This window comes from Dama dama, chromosome 20 (genome assembly GCF_033118175.1).
Source record: "Dama dama isolate Ldn47 chromosome 20, ASM3311817v1, whole genome shotgun sequence".
In the NCBI taxonomy this organism is placed as follows: domain Eukaryota; kingdom Metazoa; phylum Chordata; class Mammalia; order Artiodactyla; family Cervidae; genus Dama; species Dama dama.
Window position 1 is genome coordinate 8,433,970 of NC_083700.1, and position 20,664 is coordinate 8,454,633.

General features: G+C 38.4%; 1 protein-coding gene across 5 annotated transcripts in view; it reads right to left on the reverse strand.

Moving 5' to 3' along the window:
• The window catches only part of UAP1 (UDP-N-acetylglucosamine pyrophosphorylase 1), a 45,824-nt gene that overhangs the window by 13,500 nt on the left and 11,660 nt on the right, over positions 1-20,664 (reverse strand). For all 5 annotated transcript variants that reach the window (XM_061120237.1, XM_061120238.1, XM_061120235.1 and 2 more), the window contains 3 exons: positions 4,502-4,706; positions 2,068-2,243; positions 601-773 (listed from right to left, as the gene is read on the reverse strand). In XM_061120237.1, coding sequence (XP_060976220.1) covers positions 601-773; positions 2,068-2,243; positions 4,502-4,706 — 554 coding nt within the window. The remainder of the gene's footprint in view (positions 1-600; positions 774-2,067; positions 2,244-4,501; positions 4,707-20,664) is intronic.

The window sequence follows — 20,664 nt, forward strand, 5'->3', positions numbered from 1 at the left end:
TCTGTGCAACTAAGAAAAAAATGCTAAAGATTACTATGGCAAGGACAGTCTTATACAGCATTACAAACCTCCCTCTGTTTCACTATCCGTATGTTTGTGAGCACTCAAGCAGTTATTTAATCTCCTTAACTTGCCTTCCACCCAATCTGCATATTTCCATCTTAATGCACAAGACTATCATGAGTTACCTTGTCAAATGCCTTGTTGAAGTCTTCATGTGCTATTTCTACCATATTTCTTTTACTTACTACTCCAGTAACTTTGCCATAGGAAGAAACTTGATATTAATGAATCCAACAACTTGATGTTATTAAAAGTCCATCCCAGACCCAGTGATGACCATTCACTTTCCCAGGTACTTACAAATCATCCTCGCATATTGTAATCTCATACTTATGAACTAAGCATACACCATTATTTATAGAATCAAATGCTGCAAAATTAAAGAAAAAGTAGGTATGGGACAATTTAGCTACTTTAGAAGATGAATGGTTTTAAAACATCCAAATCACCCTAAAAAGTCTAGCTTGACTCCTGGAACATATATACTGACAAGAGAAAGGCCACATAAAGCCTCATTATAGTTGAACAAGGCATTACCTTTGCTCCACAGTCTGCTCCTTTCTGAATGCAAAATCCAATAAACCGTGGGTCTGCCACTTTTACTAATATGTTGTCAACACAATAGACATGAATGCTCCAAATGCCTCTTTGCTCCATATCCTCCACAATATTCTGGGCTGCAAGAGCCCGATAAAGACCACCATTCCCATCTGGGGGAAAAAAAAAAACAACTGCCTATTAGTAGCAAACCAAAATTCACTCTGAAGGTAACTCAAAGATAGTTCAATGTTTCTAAACAGGGCAGAAGATCTCTAAAACCCAGTTTTACATGACAGGGCCAAGAAAAACTGAGTATCCATAAGTAAGGATTCAGAGATCAAAAAGTTATACTATGTGATTTTGAAGATAATTTACCATAAGTATACAGAGAATAACATTATTAATATAAGACTAGGCAATCCTGAAGAACATACTTTTAACTCAGTTCTTTTAACAATCTGGCCCATAATACACAGTGAAACATAAAATTCTTTATCAGGCAATGATTATTTTATAACATTTCAAGTTTTATTTGCATGATTCAAATTAGCTCTGTATTTATAGCCCCAACACTGCCAATTTCATATACCTCAATAATAAAAATATATGACCATCTATAACAAACAATTTGTTAAGAAAGCAGATTAATATGAAGGTCTACGGTGATTTAAACTAAATACAGGTCAAAGCGTCTTCTTTCTCCATCTATTTTTAGTGCTGCTTTAATATACTTCTTCCATAACAACCTCAGTTACAGCCTAAATGATGACAAAAAAAATTAGACAACTTCACAAAACTAAGCTAAAAATAATAAACTCTTCCATTAATTAAAAAGAATTAATCAGGGGTTAAAAAAAAAAGAGTTGAGATGAAATAAAAGTCTACATCTGCAGAGCACCCCTGTAAATACTATTTTTTATTTCCTTTCACCCTTTTCTCCAAGAAGTGAGTCACACAGATGAGAATCTGTGAGTTCTGTATTTCCCATTCTCTTACTTAACTTACTGAAACTATTTCACTGTCATTTGATACCTACAAATGATTACTTTAATACTGCTTAAGAATGAATGCTACAGATAAACTATAATCTAGCCTCATTTTTTAAATAGCAGATGGTTTCCAATTTTTCGCTATGATAAATAATGAGGCTATGAACAATACTGTATATAAAATACTGAGTAAAGAGAATAAATACTCTGAATGATGCTCAAATTGCTGTCAAGAGCACAGGAAGTATAAAAGCATATTCATTTCACCCCTGGGCATTTCCATTTTTTAAAATCACTGACAAATTTAATTATATTAAGCAAAATATTAATTTTTGACATCAAAATCACCATAGTGAAAAAATCAAAACTTAATGACCTACACTATGTAAATCAACCATACTTAAAAAAAAAAAAAAAGTTAATGAATTGTGTTAAGTCCATTTCTATTCACCATTAAGTAAGCACAGTTACAAACCTGGAGCCATAGAAACCTTATTCTTCTCTTCCAAGATAATTTTCCCATCGAAACTCATAGCAGGCAGCATTCCCTGCTGAAAAAAGATTACATTCTCTTTCTTCAAACCAAAGTACTTGTGCTTTGTGAAGAATTCCTTTGTAGATTCCATTGTTCTGCCACTGGTCATTATATACCTTGCAAGAGAAAAGCAGATCTTCTAAGCAATAATGCTATGTGAATTAGGGCAAAATAAAGTTTATTTCCTAAGACAAAGAAAATCTTTGAGAGCACTGTTTATTGTTTTCACTTCCTTCATCCTTTTCCTGAATAAGGCAGCATTAGTTGCTACCCAATGGGAATTTCTTCTAGTAACTTCATTAATCCTTATGTATAAAATAAATCTGTGGCCTCCTCTCGGGGGCTGGCCTGCTCCCATGTCTCCGAAGTATACTATCTGCTGCCTGTTAATAAAGTTCTGCTGCTTGAGCTGTAAAATAACTCTGCACCACAATATTAAAACACACCTCCTGTAACAGAGAGCCTGCAACAGAGAGGCTCAAGAAAACATTTCAGAACTCTGTGAAGAGTATATTCTAAGTCAAAATCTCTCCTATTCTAATAAAAGGGATAAAGGCATAAATGCAATACATTCTAATTACCTCTTATGGTTCTTTTTACTAAAATTTTGAAATGACATCCGGGCTCTGCTCACCCTTTATTTACAATCATAAAAGTATAAATATATACTCTGTTGTCACAAAAATCCAACCCATGCCAATGTAGTAAAAGAGAAAAAAATTCTGTCTAAAATTGTAATTAGTGACTACGATAGCTTTTGCCCTTACTTACTGAAACGTAAACTATGTGTGAGTAGGGATTTTTATCTGTTCTGGTTACTGATATATTCCCAGCACCTAGAGGCAGGTACTCACTTAAAAAATAAAACAAGAAAAAAATGGGACTTCCCTGGTGGCACCTAGAGACAGGTACTCACTTAATACCTGTTAAATGCAAAAATGAGGAAAACTGTAAAATTTCCAGGACAGTCAGTATCTGCCTGATTAACAAATTATCCTGGATATTTGAACTCTGGGCAGAAAAATTTTGGGCATCATGATTCAAATGAAAAGGGACTAAACTGTTCCATGTAAGAAAAATTCTGAGTTGTGAGGAGAAAGAAAGAGAAGAAAATCCAACATGAAAGTGGGAGAGTAAGGCTTGTAAGTAGAATTTTGGCCACTTAAAACACAGATGTCCCTCAAAAGTCCCCCAGGGAACCAAGACGAAAAAAAACAAACAAAAAAAAAAAACAGTTCACAGCTGGCCAATACCCTTCTTAAGAACTAGAAAAGCTGAGGTAATTATAAAAAGCCTATTTTTAAAGGAATCAGAGAGCTACAAAAGCAACATGGATTAGAACTTAAAATTTTAAGATAGTGAGAATCTTTCAAAGGAGACCTTTGGATACACAGCTGCCTTTTCCTGGGGGTATTTGCTGATCTGGGGCAAAGGCCAGTGGTAAGGAATCTGAGCTTGGACCAGGCTGGACAGAGAAACCAGCAGAGCTTTTGTTAGTCACCTGGGGCTAAAATAACAAGATGAGTGACTTCAGGGATTTCAAACACACAGCTGGTTTCCCCCTCAAAACATGACAATTTGCAAAGCTGCTCTGAGAAACAGATTCAAGAGCTAAATCAAAACCTTTTAAAAACAGAGCAGAATTTCCCATAATCTCTTGGTGTTCAGAAGATGAACAATGGCTGAGATAGGCCCTGGGGAGCTGGCATACAAGCAGAGACAAAAGCCAAGTTTGGCCCACAGCAGAGAAATCAGTGAGGCTTTCAGGTTTTGGTTTGTTTTTTTTTTTTTTTGGGTGGGGGGCGTTTCAGGAGAACAAGATAACCCAACACTTAAGGACATGAGTTTCTAGAGTGACAGAACCCACTGAGTGCCCACAGCAGTGACTGGAGACAGATCCACATGTCATCATGAAATTCCAGTTACTAAAGATAAGAAGAGACTCCAAATGCTTTCAGAGGAAAACGGGAGAAAAAAAGACTGAGAATCAGAATGGCAACAGATCTCTCAAAAGCAATGCTGGAACAATAGACCAATGCCTCCAAATTCCAGAGGGAAGCTGATTTTCAATCATATTCTGTATACAGACAAACTACCAAAAGTATGACGTTTACAGACTGAGAGAACCCTCTGAGGATCCAAAAACTCAGGTAGGGGTTAAAGTTGGAAAGAAGTATATATTGCTCATTAAGGCTATAGTGATTATCTACCTAGCTATAATACAGATTGATTTTAACATATAAAGTACAGTTCCCAGGAAAATCTGTAGTAACAGGAAATACCTCTGCTTATGAATAAAGTATATATGCATTTTGAATATGATAAGCCAATGTATGTTCAGACACTCTCCCATAATGAATGAGATATATCTTACCATGGAATGATACATTTGTTGCCATGATATTTTTCAGCTAACTGCTGAAGCTTCAGGATACGCTCTGCTTGAATCTGAAAAAGTGTCTTATGGGATGGCAAACCAACATCATACATCCCCTTCGGATATGCAACACCGAGTCTTGTCCCCTGCCCACCAGCTAGAAGAAGAACTGCCACTTTGTTCTGAGAAATCTGGAAAAGTCCTAAAAAAGAAAACACTTGTATCACTCTATAATTCAACACTTCAGGGTTACATATACAAAGGTAGCTGCAAAGGGTCACCCTAACTGCACAAGGCATAAAGAACAAGGAATTCACAAGTAATCATGGATGACTACATTGTTAATAAAAACATTTTTATTATTAAAAAATGAAGTTTCTATAATCCAACCAAACACCAGACAATTAATAATATGCTGTAATGAACCAATAATTGTTATTCAGATAAGATTGGAAGGCAAAGACCAAGAGACGTTGCAAATGTTTTATAAGCACCTGACAACTTATTAGTTGTGGCAGGTCAAGAAAAAGGACAGCAGAAGATCCCCAGACTTCAAGATGAGTGATGAGGCTATTAAATTATCTCCAGCCTACAAATCAATCAATAATAACTGATTAATCAATTAGCATATAAACATACTAGACAAACTACCATCCAGTAAATGGAAAGACAAGAAATCCTGAGTTGGGGAAGCAGTGTAGAACAATGGTTAAGAAGCCAGGTACTGAAGTGAGGACACCTGGGTATGAAACCAAACCCAACTGAATGAGCTTAGGGAATGCGCCTGCAAAAGGGCATTAGGACACTCTGTGGGATGACGGAAATGTTCTATATTTTGATTGGGGTGGTAGTTTTATGGATGTATAAATTTTTTTTAAAACTCATAAAACTAGTGCATTTTATTGCATGTAATTATACTTTAATAAATTTGTTTAAAATGCCTTTTTTGGGGGGGGCCATCTACTGCAGCTCAGAAGGATGTGAAACAGTTCTTTTGAAACTGCAAGTGAAACAATAAAACTAAAAATGTTATTAAAAGAGACTCTCAGTTTGGATTTGAAAAAAGCAAAATAAAAATAAAATCTTGCCATATACCACTTCTAGGAACTACCTCATCTCTCTGAGGTAGACAGTTTCAACACTAGAAGGGAGAAAAACCTGTGGGAAGAGGTAACATATAGAGTGGATCTCTGAGAAGCTAGAAAAGCTGTAAAAGGTCAAATGTGATAAAGCAATGGTTGATAGGTTTTGTTCTATTTTCTGAATTTCACACTTTCATTAAATTTCTCAGAAATTCTATGAATGAGGCAAGTCACTACCCATAATTGCAGGTCAAGCCAGAGGGGGCAGGGTGGCCAGGATCGATTTGTCTGTCTAAATTACCAACTTTATGCTTTGTGTGTGTGTGACTATGTGTGCGTGTGTGTTGGTCTTACATGTTTCTGACATATTGTGTGTGTGTGTGTTGGTCTTACATGGTTCTGACATATTGTGTGTGTGTGTTGGTCTTACATGTTTCTGACATATTGTGTGTGTGTTGGTCTTACATGTTCCTGACATATGTGTGTGTGTGTTGGTTTTACATGGTTCTGACATATTGTGTGTGTTGGTCTTACATGTTTCTGACATATTGTGTGTTTGTGTATGTGTTGGTCTTACATGTTTCTGACATATTGTGTGTGTGTGTGTGTGTGTGTGTTGGTCTTACATGTTTCTGACATATTGTATGTGTGTGTGTGTGTATGTTGGTCTTACATGTTTCTGACATACTGTGTGTGTGTGTGTTGGTCTTACATGTTTCTGACATATTGTGTGTGTGTGTGTATGTTGGTCTCACATGTTTCTGAAATATTGTGTGTGTGTGTGTTGGTCTTACATGTTTCTGACATATTGTATGTGTGTGTGTGTATGTTGGTCTTACATGTTTCTCACATATTGTGTGTGTGTGTCTTACATGTTTCCGACATATTGTGTGTGTGTGTGTGTGTGTGTTGGTCTTACATGTTTCTGACATACTGTGTGTGTGTGTGTGTTGGTCTTACATGTTTCTGACGTATTGTGTGTGTGTGTGTGTGTGTGTGTGTGTGTTGGTCTTACATGTTTCTGACATATTGTGTGTGTGTGTGTGTGTGTTGGTCTTACATGTTCCTGACATATGTGTGTGTGTGTTGGTTTTACATGGTTCTGACATATTGTGTGTGTTGGTCTTACATGTTTCTGACATATTGTGTATGTGTGTGTGTGTTGGTCTTACATGTTTCTGACATATTGTGTGTTTGTGTATGTGTTGGTCTTACATGTTTCTGACATATTGTGTGTGTGTGTGTGTGTGTGTTGGTCTTACATGTTTCTGACATATTGTATGTGTGTGTGTGTGTATGTTGGTCTTACATGTTTCTGACATATTATATGTGTGTGTGTGTGTTGGTCTTACATGTTTCTGACATATTGTGTGTGTGTGTGTATGTTGGTCTCACATGTTTCTGACATATTGTGTGTATGTGTGTTGGTCTTACATGTTTCTGACATATTGTGTGTGTGTGTGTGTGTATGTTGGTCTTACATGTTTCTGACATGTGTGTGTGTCTTACATGTTTCCGACATATTGTGTGTGTGTGTGTCTGTGTGTTGGTCTTACATGTTTCTGACATACTGTGTGTGTGTGTGTTGGTCTTACATGTTTCTGACGTATTGTGTGTGTGTGTGTGTGTGTCTGTGTGTTGGTCTTACATGTTTCTGACATACTGTGTGTGTGTGTGTTGGTCTTACATGTTTCTGACATATTGTGTGTGTGTGTGTGTGTTGGTCTTACATGTTCCTGACATATATGTGTGTGTGTTGGTTTTACATGGTTCTGACATATTGTGTGTGTTGGTCTTACATGTTCCTGACATATATGTGTGTGTGTTGGTTTTACATGGTTCTGACATATTTTGTGTGTTGGTCTTACATGTTTCTGACATATTGTGTATGTGTGTGTGTGTTGGTCTTACATGTTTCTGACATACTGTGTGTTTGTGTATGTGTTGGTCTTACATGTTTCTGACATATTGTGTGTGTGTGTGTGTGTGTGTTGGTCTTACATGTTTCTGACATATTGTGCGTGTGTGTGTGTTGGTCTTACATGTTTCTGACATGTGTGTGTGTCTTACATGTTTCCGACATATTGTGTGTGTGTGTGTCTGTGTGTTGGTCTTACATGTTTCTGACATACTGTGTGTGTGTGTGTTGGTCTTACATGTTTCTGACGTATTGTGTGTGTGTGTGTGTGTGTCTGTGTGTTGGTCTTACATGGTTCTGACATATTGTGTGTGTGTGTTGGTCTTACATGTTTCTGACATATTGTGTGTGTGTTGGTCTTACATGTTCCTGACATATGTGTGTGTGTGTTGGTTTTACATGGTTCTGACATATTGTGTGTGTTGGTCTTACATGTTTCTGACATATTGTGTGTTTGTGTATGTGTTGGTCTTACATGTTTCTGACATATTGTGTGTGTGTGTGTGTGTGTGTGTTGGTCTTACATGTTTCTGACATATTGTATGTGTGTGTGTGTGTATGTTGGTCTTACATGTTTCTGACATACTGTGTGTGTGTGTGTTGGTCTTACATGTTTCTGACATATTGTGTGTGTGTGTGTATGTTGGTCTCACATGTTTCTGACATATTGTGTGTATGTGTGTTGGTCTTACATGTTTCTGACATATTGTGTGTGTGTGTGTGTGTATGTTGGTCTTACATGTTTCTGACATGTGTGTGTGTCTTACATGTTTCCGACATATTGTGTGTGTGTGTGTCTGTGTGTTGGTCTTACATGTTTCTGACATACTGTGTGTGTGTGTGTTGGTCTTACATGTTTCTGACGTATTGTGTGTGTGTGTGTGTGTGTCTGTGTGTTGGTCTTACATGTTTCTGACATACTGTGTGTGTGTGTGTTGGTCTTACATGTTTCTGACATATTGTGTGTGTGTGTGTGTGTTGGTCTTACATGTTCCTGACATATATGTGTGTGTGTTGGTTTTACATGGTTCTGACATATTGTGTGTGTTGGTCTTACATGTTCCTGACATATATGTGTGTGTGTTGGTTTTACATGGTTCTGACATATTTTGTGTGTTGGTCTTACATGTTTCTGACATATTGTGTATGTGTGTGTGTGTTGGTCTTACATGTTTCTGACATACTGTGTGTTTGTGTATGTGTTGGTCTTACATGTTTCTGACATATTGTGTGTGTGTGTGTGTGTGTGTTGGTCTTACATGTTTCTGACATATTGTGCGTGTGTGTGTGTTGGTCTTACATGTTTCTGACATGTGTGTGTGTCTTACATGTTTCCGACATATTGTGTGTGTGTGTGTCTGTGTGTTGGTCTTACATGTTTCTGACATACTGTGTGTGTGTGTGTTGGTCTTACATGTTTCTGACGTATTGTGTGTGTGTGTGTGTGTGTCTGTGTGTTGGTCTTACATGGTTCTGACATATTGTGTGTGTGTGTTGGTCTTACATGTTTCTGACATATTGTGTGTGTGTTGGTCTTACATGTTCCTGACATATGTGTGTGTGTGTTGGTTTTACATGGTTCTGACATATTGTGTGTGTTGGTCTTACATGTTTCTGACATATTGTGTGTTTGTGTATGTGTTGGTCTTACATGTTTCTGACATATTGTGTGTGTGTGTGTGTGTGTGTGTGTTGGTCTTACATGTTTCTGACATATTGTATGTGTGTGTGTGTGTATGTTGGTCTTACATGTTTCTGACATATTATATGTGTGTGTGTGTGTTGGTCTTACATGTTTCTGACATATTGTGTGTGTGTGTGTATGTTGGTCTCACATGTTTCTGACATATTGTGTGTATGTGTGTTGGTCTTACATGTTTCTGACATATTGTGTGTGTGTGTGTGTGTATGTTGGTCTTACATGTTTCTGACATGTGTGTGTGTCTTACATGTTTCCGACATATTGTGTGTGTGTGTGTCTGTGTGTTGGTCTTACATGTTTCTGACATACTGTGTGTGTGTGTGTTGGTCTTACATGTTTCTGACGTATTGTGTGTGTGTGTGTGTGTGTCTGTGTGTTGGTCTTACATGTTTCTGACATACTGTGTGTGTGTGTGTTGGTCTTACATGTTTCTGACATATTGTGTGTGTGTGTGTGTGTTGGTCTTACATGTTCCTGACATATATGTGTGTGTGTTGGTTTTACATGGTTCTGACATATTTTGTGTGTTGGTCTTACATGTTTCTGACATATTGTGTATGTGTGTGTGTGTTGGTCTTACATGTTTCTGACATACTGTGTGTTTGTGTATGTGTTGGTCTTACATGTTTCTGACATATTGTGTGTGTGTGTGTGTGTGTGTTGGTCTTACATGTTTCTGACATATTGTGCGTGTGTGTGTGTTGGTCTTACATGTTTCTGACATGTGTGTGTGTCTTACATGTTTCCGACATATTGTGTGTGTGTGTGTCTGTGTGTTGGTCTTACATGTTTCTGACATACTGTGTGTGTGTGTGTTGGTCTTACATGTTTCTGACGTATTGTGTGTGTGTGTGTGTGTGTCTGTGTGTTGGTCTTACATGGTTCTGACATATTGTGTGTGTGTGTTGGTCTTACATGTTTCTGACATATTGTGTGTGTGTTGGTCTTACATGTTCCTGACATATGTGTGTGTGTGTTGGTTTTACATGGTTCTGACATATTGTGTGTGTTGGTCTTACATGTTTCTGACATATTGTGTGTTTGTGTATGTGTTGGTCTTACATGTTTCTGACATATTGTGTGTGTGTGTGTGTGTGTGTGTTGGTCTTACATGTTTCTGACATATTGTATGTGTGTGTGTGTGTATGTTGGTCTTACATGTTTCTGACATACTGTGTGTGTGTGTGTTGGTCTTACATGTTTCTGACATATTGTGTGTGTGTGTGTATGTTGGTCTCACATGTTTCTGACATATTGTGTGTATGTGTGTTGGTCTTACATGTTTCTGACATATTGTGTGTGTGTGTGTGTGTATGTTGGTCTTACATGTTTCTGACATGTGTGTGTGTCTTACATGTTTCCGACATATTGTGTGTGTGTGTGTCTGTGTGTTGGTCTTACATGTTTCTGACATACTGTGTGTGTGTGTGTTGGTCTTACATGTTTCTGACGTATTGTGTGTGTGTGTGTGTGTGTCTGTGTGTTGGTCTTACATGTTTCTGACATACTGTGTGTGTGTGTGTTGGTCTTACATGTTTCTGACATATTGTGTGTGTGTGTGTGTGTTGGTCTTACATGTTCCTGACATATATGTGTGTGTGTTGGTTTTACATGGTTCTGACATATTGTGTGTGTTGGTCTTACATGTTCCTGACATATATGTGTGTGTGTTGGTTTTACATGGTTCTGACATATTTTGTGTGTTGGTCTTACATGTTTCTGACATATTGTGTATGTGTGTGTGTGTTGGTCTTACATGTTTCTGACATACTGTGTGTTTGTGTATGTGTTGGTCTTACATGTTTCTGACATATTGTGTGTGTGTGTGTGTGTGTGTTGGTCTTACATGTTTCTGACATATTGTGCGTGTGTGTGTGTTGGTCTTACATGTTTCTGACATGTGTGTGTGTCTTACATGTTTCCGACATATTGTGTGTGTGTGTGTCTGTGTGTTGGTCTTACATGGTTCTGACATATTGTGTGTGTGTGTTGGTCTTACATGTTTCTGACATATTGTGTGTGTGTTGGTCTTACATGTTCCTGACATATGTGTGTGTGTGTTGGTTTTACATGGTTCTGACATATTGTGTGTGTTGGTCTTACATGTTTCTGACATATTGTGTGTTTGTGTATGTGTTGGTCTTACATGTTTCTGACATATTGTGTGTGTGTGTGTGTGTGTGTGTTGGTCTTACATGTTTCTGACATATTGTATGTGTGTGTGTGTGTATGTTGGTCTTACATGTTTCTGACATACTGTGTGTGTGTGTGTTGGTCTTACATGTTTCTGACATATTGTGTGTGTGTGTGTATGTTGGTCTCACATGTTTCTGAAATATTGTGTGTGTGTGTGTTGGTCTTACATGTTTCTGACATATTGTATGTGTGTGTGTGTATGTTGGTCTTACATGTTTCTCACATATTGTGTGTGTGTGTCTTACATGTTTCCGACATATTGTGTGTGTGTGTGTGTGTGTGTTGGTCTTACATGTTTCTGACATACTGTGTGTGTGTGTGTGTTGGTCTTACATGTTTCTGACGTATTGTGTGTGTGTGTGTGTGTGTTGGTCTTACATGTTTCTGACATATTGTGTGTGTGTGTGTGTGTGTTGGTCTTACATGTTCCTGACATATGTGTGTGTGTGTTGGTTTTACATGGTTCTGACATATTGTGTGTGTTGGTCTTACATGTTTCTGACATATTGTGTATGTGTGTGTGTGTTGGTCTTACATGTTTCTGACATATTGTGTGTTTGTGTATGTGTTGGTCTTACATGTTTCTGACATATTGTGTGTGTGTGTGTGTGTGTGTTGGTCTTACATGTTTCTGACATATTGTATGTGTGTGTGTGTGTATGTTGGTCTTACATGTTTCTGACATATTATATGTGTGTGTGTGTGTTGGTCTTACATGTTTCTGACATATTGTGTGTGTGTGTGTATGTTGGTCTCACATGTTTCTGACATATTGTGTGTATGTGTGTTGGTCTTACATGTTTCTGACATATTGTGTGTGTGTGTGTGTGTATGTTGGTCTTACATGTTTCTGACATGTGTGTGTGTCTTACATGTTTCCGACATATTGTGTGTGTGTGTGTCTGTGTGTTGGTCTTACATGTTTCTGACATACTGTGTGTGTGTGTGTTGGTCTTACATGTTTCTGACGTATTGTGTGTGTGTGTGTGTGTGTCTGTGTGTTGGTCTTACATGTTTCTGACATACTGTGTGTGTGTGTGTTGGTCTTACATGTTTCTGACATATTGTGTGTGTGTGTGTGTGTTGGTCTTACATGTTCCTGACATATATGTGTGTGTGTTGGTTTTACATGGTTCTGACATATTGTGTGTGTTGGTCTTACATGTTCCTGACATATATGTGTGTGTGTTGGTTTTACATGGTTCTGACATATTTTGTGTGTTGGTCTTACATGTTTCTGACATATTGTGTATGTGTGTGTGTGTTGGTCTTACATGTTTCTGACATACTGTGTGTTTGTGTATGTGTTGGTCTTACATGTTTCTGACATATTGTGTGTGTGTGTGTGTGTGTGTTGGTCTTACATGTTTCTGACATATTGTGCGTGTGTGTGTGTTGGTCTTACATGTTTCTGACATGTGTGTGTGTCTTACATGTTTCCGACATATTGTGTGTGTGTGTGTCTGTGTGTTGGTCTTACATGTTTCTGACATACTGTGTGTGTGTGTGTTGGTCTTACATGTTTCTGACGTATTGTGTGTGTGTGTGTGTGTGTCTGTGTGTTGGTCTTACATGGTTCTGACATATTGTGTGTGTGTGTTGGTCTTACATGTTTCTGACATATTGTGTGTGTGTTGGTCTTACATGTTCCTGACATATGTGTGTGTGTGTTGGTTTTACATGGTTCTGACATATTGTGTGTGTTGGTCTTACATGTTTCTGACATATTGTGTGTTTGTGTATGTGTTGGTCTTACATGTTTCTGACATATTGTGTGTGTGTGTGTGTGTGTGTGTTGGTCTTACATGTTTCTGACATATTGTATGTGTGTGTGTGTGTATGTTGGTCTTACATGTTTCTGACATACTGTGTGTGTGTGTGTTGGTCTTACATGTTTCTGACATATTGTGTGTGTGTGTGTATGTTGGTCTCACATGTTTCTGACATATTGTGTGTATGTGTGTTGGTCTTACATGTTTCTGACATATTGTGTGTGTGTGTGTGTGTATGTTGGTCTTACATGTTTCTGACATGTGTGTGTGTCTTACATGTTTCCGACATATTGTGTGTGTGTGTGTCTGTGTGTTGGTCTTACATGTTTCTGACATACTGTGTGTGTGTGTGTTGGTCTTACATGTTTCTGACGTATTGTGTGTGTGTGTGTGTGTGTCTGTGTGTTGGTCTTACATGTTTCTGACATACTGTGTGTGTGTGTGTTGGTCTTACATGTTTCTGACATATTGTGTGTGTGTGTGTGTGTTGGTCTTACATGTTCCTGACATATATGTGTGTGTGTTGGTTTTACATGGTTCTGACATATTGTGTGTGTTGGTCTTACATGTTCCTGACATATATGTGTGTGTGTTGGTTTTACATGGTTCTGACATATTTTGTGTGTTGGTCTTACATGTTTCTGACATATTGTGTATGTGTGTGTGTGTTGGTCTTACATGTTTCTGACATACTGTGTGTTTGTGTATGTGTTGGTCTTACATGTTTCTGACATATTGTGTGTGTGTGTGTGTGTGTGTTGGTCTTACATGTTTCTGACATATTGTGCGTGTGTGTGTGTTGGTCTTACATGTTTCTGACATGTGTGTGTGTCTTACATGTTTCCGACATATTGTGTGTGTGTGTGTCTGTGTGTTGGTCTTACATGTTTCTGACATACTGTGTGTGTGTGTGTTGGTCTTACATGTTTCTGACGTATTGTGTGTGTGTGTGTGTGTGTCTGTGTGTTGGTCTTACATGGTTCTGACATATTGTGTGTGTGTGTTGGTCTTACATGTTTCTGACATATTGTGTGTGTGTTGGTCTTACATGTTCCTGACATATGTGTGTGTGTGTTGGTTTTACATGGTTCTGACATATTGTGTGTGTTGGTCTTACATGTTTCTGACATATTGTGTGTTTGTGTATGTGTTGGTCTTACATGTTTCTGACATATTGTGTGTGTGTGTGTGTGTGTGTGTTGGTCTTACATGTTTCTGACATATTGTATGTGTGTGTGTGTGTATGTTGGTCTTACATGTTTCTGACATACTGTGTGTGTGTGTGTTGGTCTTACATGTTTCTGACATATTGTGTGTGTGTGTGTATGTTGGTCTCACATGTTTCTGAAATATTGTGTGTGTGTGTGTTGGTCTTACATGTTTCTGACATATTGTATGTGTGTGTGTGTATGTTGGTCTTACATGTTTCTCACATATTGTGTGTGTGTGTCTTACATGTTTCCGACATATTGTGTGTGTGTGTGTGTGTGTGTTGGTCTTACATGTTTCTGACATACTGTGTGTGTGTGTGTGTTGGTCTTACATGTTTCTGACGTATTGTGTGTGTGTGTGTGTGTGTGTGTGTGTGTTGGTCTTACATGTTTCTGACATATTGTGTGTGTGTGTGTGTGTGTTGGTCTTACATGTTCCTGACATATGTGTGTGTGTGTTGGTTTTACATGGTTCTGACATATTGTGTGTGTTGGTCTTACATGTTTCTGACATATTGTGTATGTGTGTGTGTGTTGGTCTTACATGTTTCTGACATATTGTGTGTTTGTGTATGTGTTGGTCTTACATGTTTCTGACATATTGTGTGTGTGTGTGTGTGTGTGTTGGTCTTACATGTTTCTGACATATTGTATGTGTGTGTGTGTGTATGTTGGTCTTACATGTTTCTGACATATTATATGTGTGTGTGTGTGTTGGTCTTACATGTTTCTGACATATTGTGTGTGTGTGTGTATGTTGGTCTCACATGTTTCTGACATATTGTGTGTATGTGTGTTGGTCTTACATGTTTCTGACATATTGTGTGTGTGTGTGTGTGTATGTTGGTCTTACATGTTTCTGACATGTGTGTGTGTCTTACATGTTTCCGACATATTGTGTGTGTGTGTGTCTGTGTGTTGGTCTTACATGTTTCTGACATACTGTGTGTGTGTGTGTTGGTCTTACATGTTTCTGACGTATTGTGTGTGTGTGTGTGTGTGTCTGTGTGTTGGTCTTACATGTTTCTGACATACTGTGTGTGTGTGTGTTGGTCTTACATGTTTCTGACATATTGTGTGTGTGTGTGTGTGTTGGTCTTACATGTTCCTGACATATATGTGTGTGTGTTGGTTTTACATGGTTCTGACATATTGTGTGTGTTGGTCTTACATGTTCCTGACATATATGTGTGTGTGTTGGTTTTACATGGTTCTGACATATTTTGTGTGTTGGTCTTACATGTTTCTGACATATTGTGTATGTGTGTGTGTGTTGGTCTTACATGTTTCTGACATACTGTGTGTTTGTGTATGTGTTGGTCTTACATGTTTCTGACATATTGTGTGTGTGTGTGTGTGTGTGTTGGTCTTACATGTTTCTGACATATTGTGCGTGTGTGTGTGTTGGTCTTACATGTTTCTGACATATTGTGTGTGTGTGTGTGTGTTGGTCTTACGTTTTTGACATATCATGTGTGTATGTTGTTCTTACATGTTTCTGACATATTGTGTGTGTGTGTGGATGTTGGTCTTACATGTTTGACATATTGTGTGTGTGTGTGTGTGTCTTACATGTTTCCGACATATTGTGTGTGTGTGTGTGTTGGTCTTACATGTTTCTGACATATTGTGTGTGTGTGTGTGTTGGTCTTACATGTTTCTGACATATAGTGTGTGTGTGTCTTACATGATTCCGACATATTGTGTGTGTGTGTGTGTGTGTGTGTTGGTCTTACATGTTTCTGACATATTGTGTGTGTGTGTGTGTGTTGGTCTTACATGTTTCTGACATATTGTGTGTGTGTGTGTGTGTGTTGGTCTTACATGTTTCTGACGTATTGTGTGTGTGTGTGTGTGTTGGTCTTACATGTTTCTGACATATTGTGTGTGTGTGTGTGTGTGTGTTGGTCTTACATGGTTCTCACATATTGTATGTGTGTGTGTGTGTTGGTCTCACATGTTTCTGACATATTGTGTGTGTGTGTGTGTATGTGTGTGTGTGTGTTGGTCTTACATGTTTCTAACATATTGTGTGTGTGTGTTAATCTTACATGTTTCCGACATATTGTGTGTGTGTGTGTGTTGGTCTTACATGTTTCTGACATATTGTGTGTGTGTGTGTGCATGTGTTGGTCTTACACGTTTCTGACATATTGTGTGTGTGTGTGTGTGTTGGTTTTACATGTTTCTGACATATTGTGTGTGTGTGTGTGTGTTGGTTTTACATGTTTCTGACATATTGTCTGTGTGTGTGTGTTGGTTTTACATGTTTCTGACATATTGTGTGTGTGTGTGTTGGTCTTACATGTTTCTGACGTATTGTGTGTGTGTGTGTGCATGTGTTGGTCTTACATGTTTCTGACATATTGTGTGTGTGTGTGTGTGTGTTGGTTTTACATGTTTTTGACATATTGTGTGTGTGTGTGTGTGTGCGCGTGTGTTGGTCTTACATGTTTCTGACATATTGTGTGTGTGTGTTGGTTTTACATGTTTCTGACATATTGTGTGTGTGTATTGGTCTTACATGTTTCTGACATATTGTGTGTGTGTGTGTGTGTGTGTGTTGGTCTTACATGTTTCTGACATATTGTGTGTGTGTGCATGTGTTGGTCTTACATGTTTCTGACATATAGTATGTGTGTGTGTGTTGGTTTTACATATTTTTGACATTTTGTGTGTGTGTGTGTGTGTGTGTGTGTTGGTCTTACATGTTTCTGACATATTGTGTGTGTGTGTGTTGGTCTTACATGTTTCTGACATATTATATGTGTGTCTGTGTGTGTTGGTCTTACATGTTTCTGACATATTGTGTGTGTGTGTGTGTATGTTGGTCTCACATGTTTCTGACATATTGTGTGTGTGTGTGTTGGTCTTACATGTTTCTGACATATTGTGTGTGTATGTGTGTTGGTCTTACATGTTTCTGACATATTGTGTGTGTGTGTGTGTGTGTGTTGGTCTTACATGTTCCTGACATATATGTGTGTGTGTTGGTTTTACATGGTTCTGACATATTGTGTGTGTTGGTCTTACATGTTTCTGACATATTGTGTATGTGTGTGTGTGTTGGTCTTACATGTTTCTGACATACTGTGTGTTTGTGTATGTGTTGGTCTTACATGTTTCTGACATATTGTGTGTGTGTGTGTGTGTTGGTCTTACGTTTTTGACATATCGTGTGTGTATGTTGTTCTTACATGTTTCTGACATATTGTGTGTGTGTGTGGATGTTGGTCTTACATGTTTGACATATTGTGTGTGTGTGTGTGTGTGTCTTACATGTTTCCGACATATTGTGTGTGTGTGTGTGTTGGTCTTACATGTTTCTGACATATTGTGTGTGTGTGTGTGTTGGTCTTACATGTTTCTGACATACAGTGTGTGTGTGTCTTACATGTTTCCGACATATTGTGTGTGTGTGTGTGTGTGTGTGTTGGTCTTACATGTTTCTGACATATTGTGTGTGTGTGTGTGTTGGTCTTACATGTTTCTGACGTATTGTGTGTGTGTGTGTGCATGTGTTGGTCTTACATGTTTCTGACATATTGTGTGTGTGTGTGTGTGTGTGTTGGTTTTACATGTTTTTGACATATTGTGTGTGTGTGTGTGTGCGCGTGTGTTGGTCTTACATGTTTCTGACATATTGTGTGTGTGTGTTGGTTTTACATGTTTCTGACATATTGTGTGTGTGTGTGTGTGTGTGTGTGTGTGTGTGTTGGTCTTACATGTTTCTGACGTATTGTGTGTGTGTGTGTGTGTTGGTCTTACATGTTTCCGACGTATTGTTTGTGTGTGTGTGTGTTGGTCTTACATGTTTCTGACATATTGTGTGTGTGTGTGTTGGTCTCACATGTTTCTGACATATTGTGTGTGTGTGTGTGTGTTGGTCTTACATGGTTCTCACATATTGTATGTGTGTGTGTGTGTTGGTCTCACATGTTTCTGACATAATGTGTGTGTGTGTGTGTATGTGTGTGTGTGTGTTGGTCTTACATGTTTCTAACATATTGTGTGTGTGTGTTAATCTTACATGTTTCCGACATAGTGTGTGTGTGTGTGTGTTGGTCTTACATGTTTCTGACATATTGTGTGTGTGTGTGTGCATGTGTTGGTCTTACACGTTTCTGACATATTGTGTGTGTGTGTGTGTGTTGGTTTTACATGTTTCTGACATATTGTGTGTGTGTGTGTGTGTTGGTTTTACATGTTTCTGACATATTGTCTGTGTGTGTGTGTTGGTTTTACATGTTTCTGACATATTGTGTGTGTGTGTGTTGGTCTTACATGTTTCTGACGTATTGTGTGTGTGTGTGTGCATGTGTTGGTCTTACATGTTTCTGACATATTGTGTGTGTGTGTGTGTGTGTTGGTTTTACATGTTTTTGACATATTGTGTGTGTGTGTGTGCGCGTGTGTTGGTCTTACATGTTTCTGACATATTGTGTGTGTGTGTTGGTTTTACATGTTTCTGACATATTGTGTGTGTGTATTGGTCTTACATGTTTCTGATGTATTGTGTGTGTGTGTGTGTGTGTGTGTGTGTGTTGGTCTTACATGTTTCTGACATATTGTGTGTGTGTGCATGTGTTGTTCTTACATGTTTCTGACATACTGTGTGTGTGTGTGTGTTGGTCTTACATGTTTCTCACGTATTGTGTGTGTGTGTGTGTGTGTGTGTGTGTGTTGGTCTTACATGTTTCTGACATATTGTGTGTGTGTGTGTGTGTGTGTGTGTATGTTGGTCTTACATGTTTCTGACATATTGTGTGTGTGTGTGTTGGTCTTACATGTTTCTGACATATTATATGTGTGTCTGTGTGTGTTGGTCTTACATGTTTCTGACATATTGTGTGTGTGTGTGTGTATGTTGGTCTCACATGTTTCTGACATATTGTGTGTGTGTGTGTTGGTCTTACATGTTTCTGACATATTGTATGTGTGTGTGTGTGTGTGTTGGTCTTACATGTTTCTGACATATTGTGTGTGTGTGTGTTGGTCTTACATGTTTCTGACATATTGTGTGTGTGTGTGTTGGTCTTACATGTTTCTGACATACTCTGTGTGTGTGTGTGTTGGTCTTACATGTTTCTGACATATTGTGTGTGTGTGTTGGTCTTACATGTTTCTGACATATTGTATGTGTGTGTGTGTGTGTGTTGGTCTTACATGTTTCTGACATATCGTGTGTGTGTGTGTGTTGGTCTTACATGTTTCTGACATTGTGTGTGTGTGTGTGTGTGTGTTGGTCTTACATGTTTCTGACATATTGCGTGTGTGTGTGTTGGTCTTACATGTTTCTGACATATCGTGTGTGTGTGTGTGTTGGTCTTACATGTTTCTGACATTGTGTGTGTGTGTGTGTGTTGGTCTTACATGTTTCTGACATTGTGTGTGTCTGTGTGTGTGTGTTGGTCTTACATGTTTTTGACATATTGTGTGTGTGTGTCGGTCACTCAGTCATGTGTGACACTTTGCAACCCCACAGACTATAGCCCACCAGGCTTCTCAGTCCATGGAACTTTCCAGGCGAGAATGCTGGAGTGGGTAGCCATTCCCTTCTTCCAGGGGATCTTCCCAACAGAGGGCTCAAACCCAGGTCTCCTGCACTGCAGACAGATTCTTTACCATCCTGAGCCACCAGGGAAGCCCTAGGCTTTCCTACAGCTAATATACTAGTACACTGTGAACTCAGAGACGTATTCTTAATAAACCTAATATAAAATCAAAACTATCCTGATTCTACAGTCTGTCTTCACTAGTAACTAAGCATAGCCAAGGATATTATGCAGGAAGTTTCTGGAAATTTTTTCAATCAATACATTTAAAAGCACATTAGATACTTCCACAAGTTTCACCTTTGATATGGATGCAGAGAGCTTAGCTTCCTGAGAACTAATTTTCTCTCTTTCTTCCTTGCTTATGATGAGACTGTCTTTGTTTTCTCCACACCATTTCACTGTACCTTACTAGAGTTTGAAAATAAAATATCAAGAGCAATGCTAGACTCCAGTAATTATTACAGTAACTATAATCTAAGAGGTAAGTATAATTTTCCCCTTTTTAGACATAATAGTCTCAGCTGAGTTAAGGATCTTGCCCAGGGTCACACAGCTAAACAGTGTGAACCAAGATTAGAACCTGACTCTGCGGCCTATTCACCAACACTGCACTGCCTCCAGCAGTCTCCTGTCATATCCAAACATTTAACAGATATATTATACAGCACCATAACTTATAGGTGCTGTATAACTGTCATTCTAATTGCCTTCTTGCCCCTCC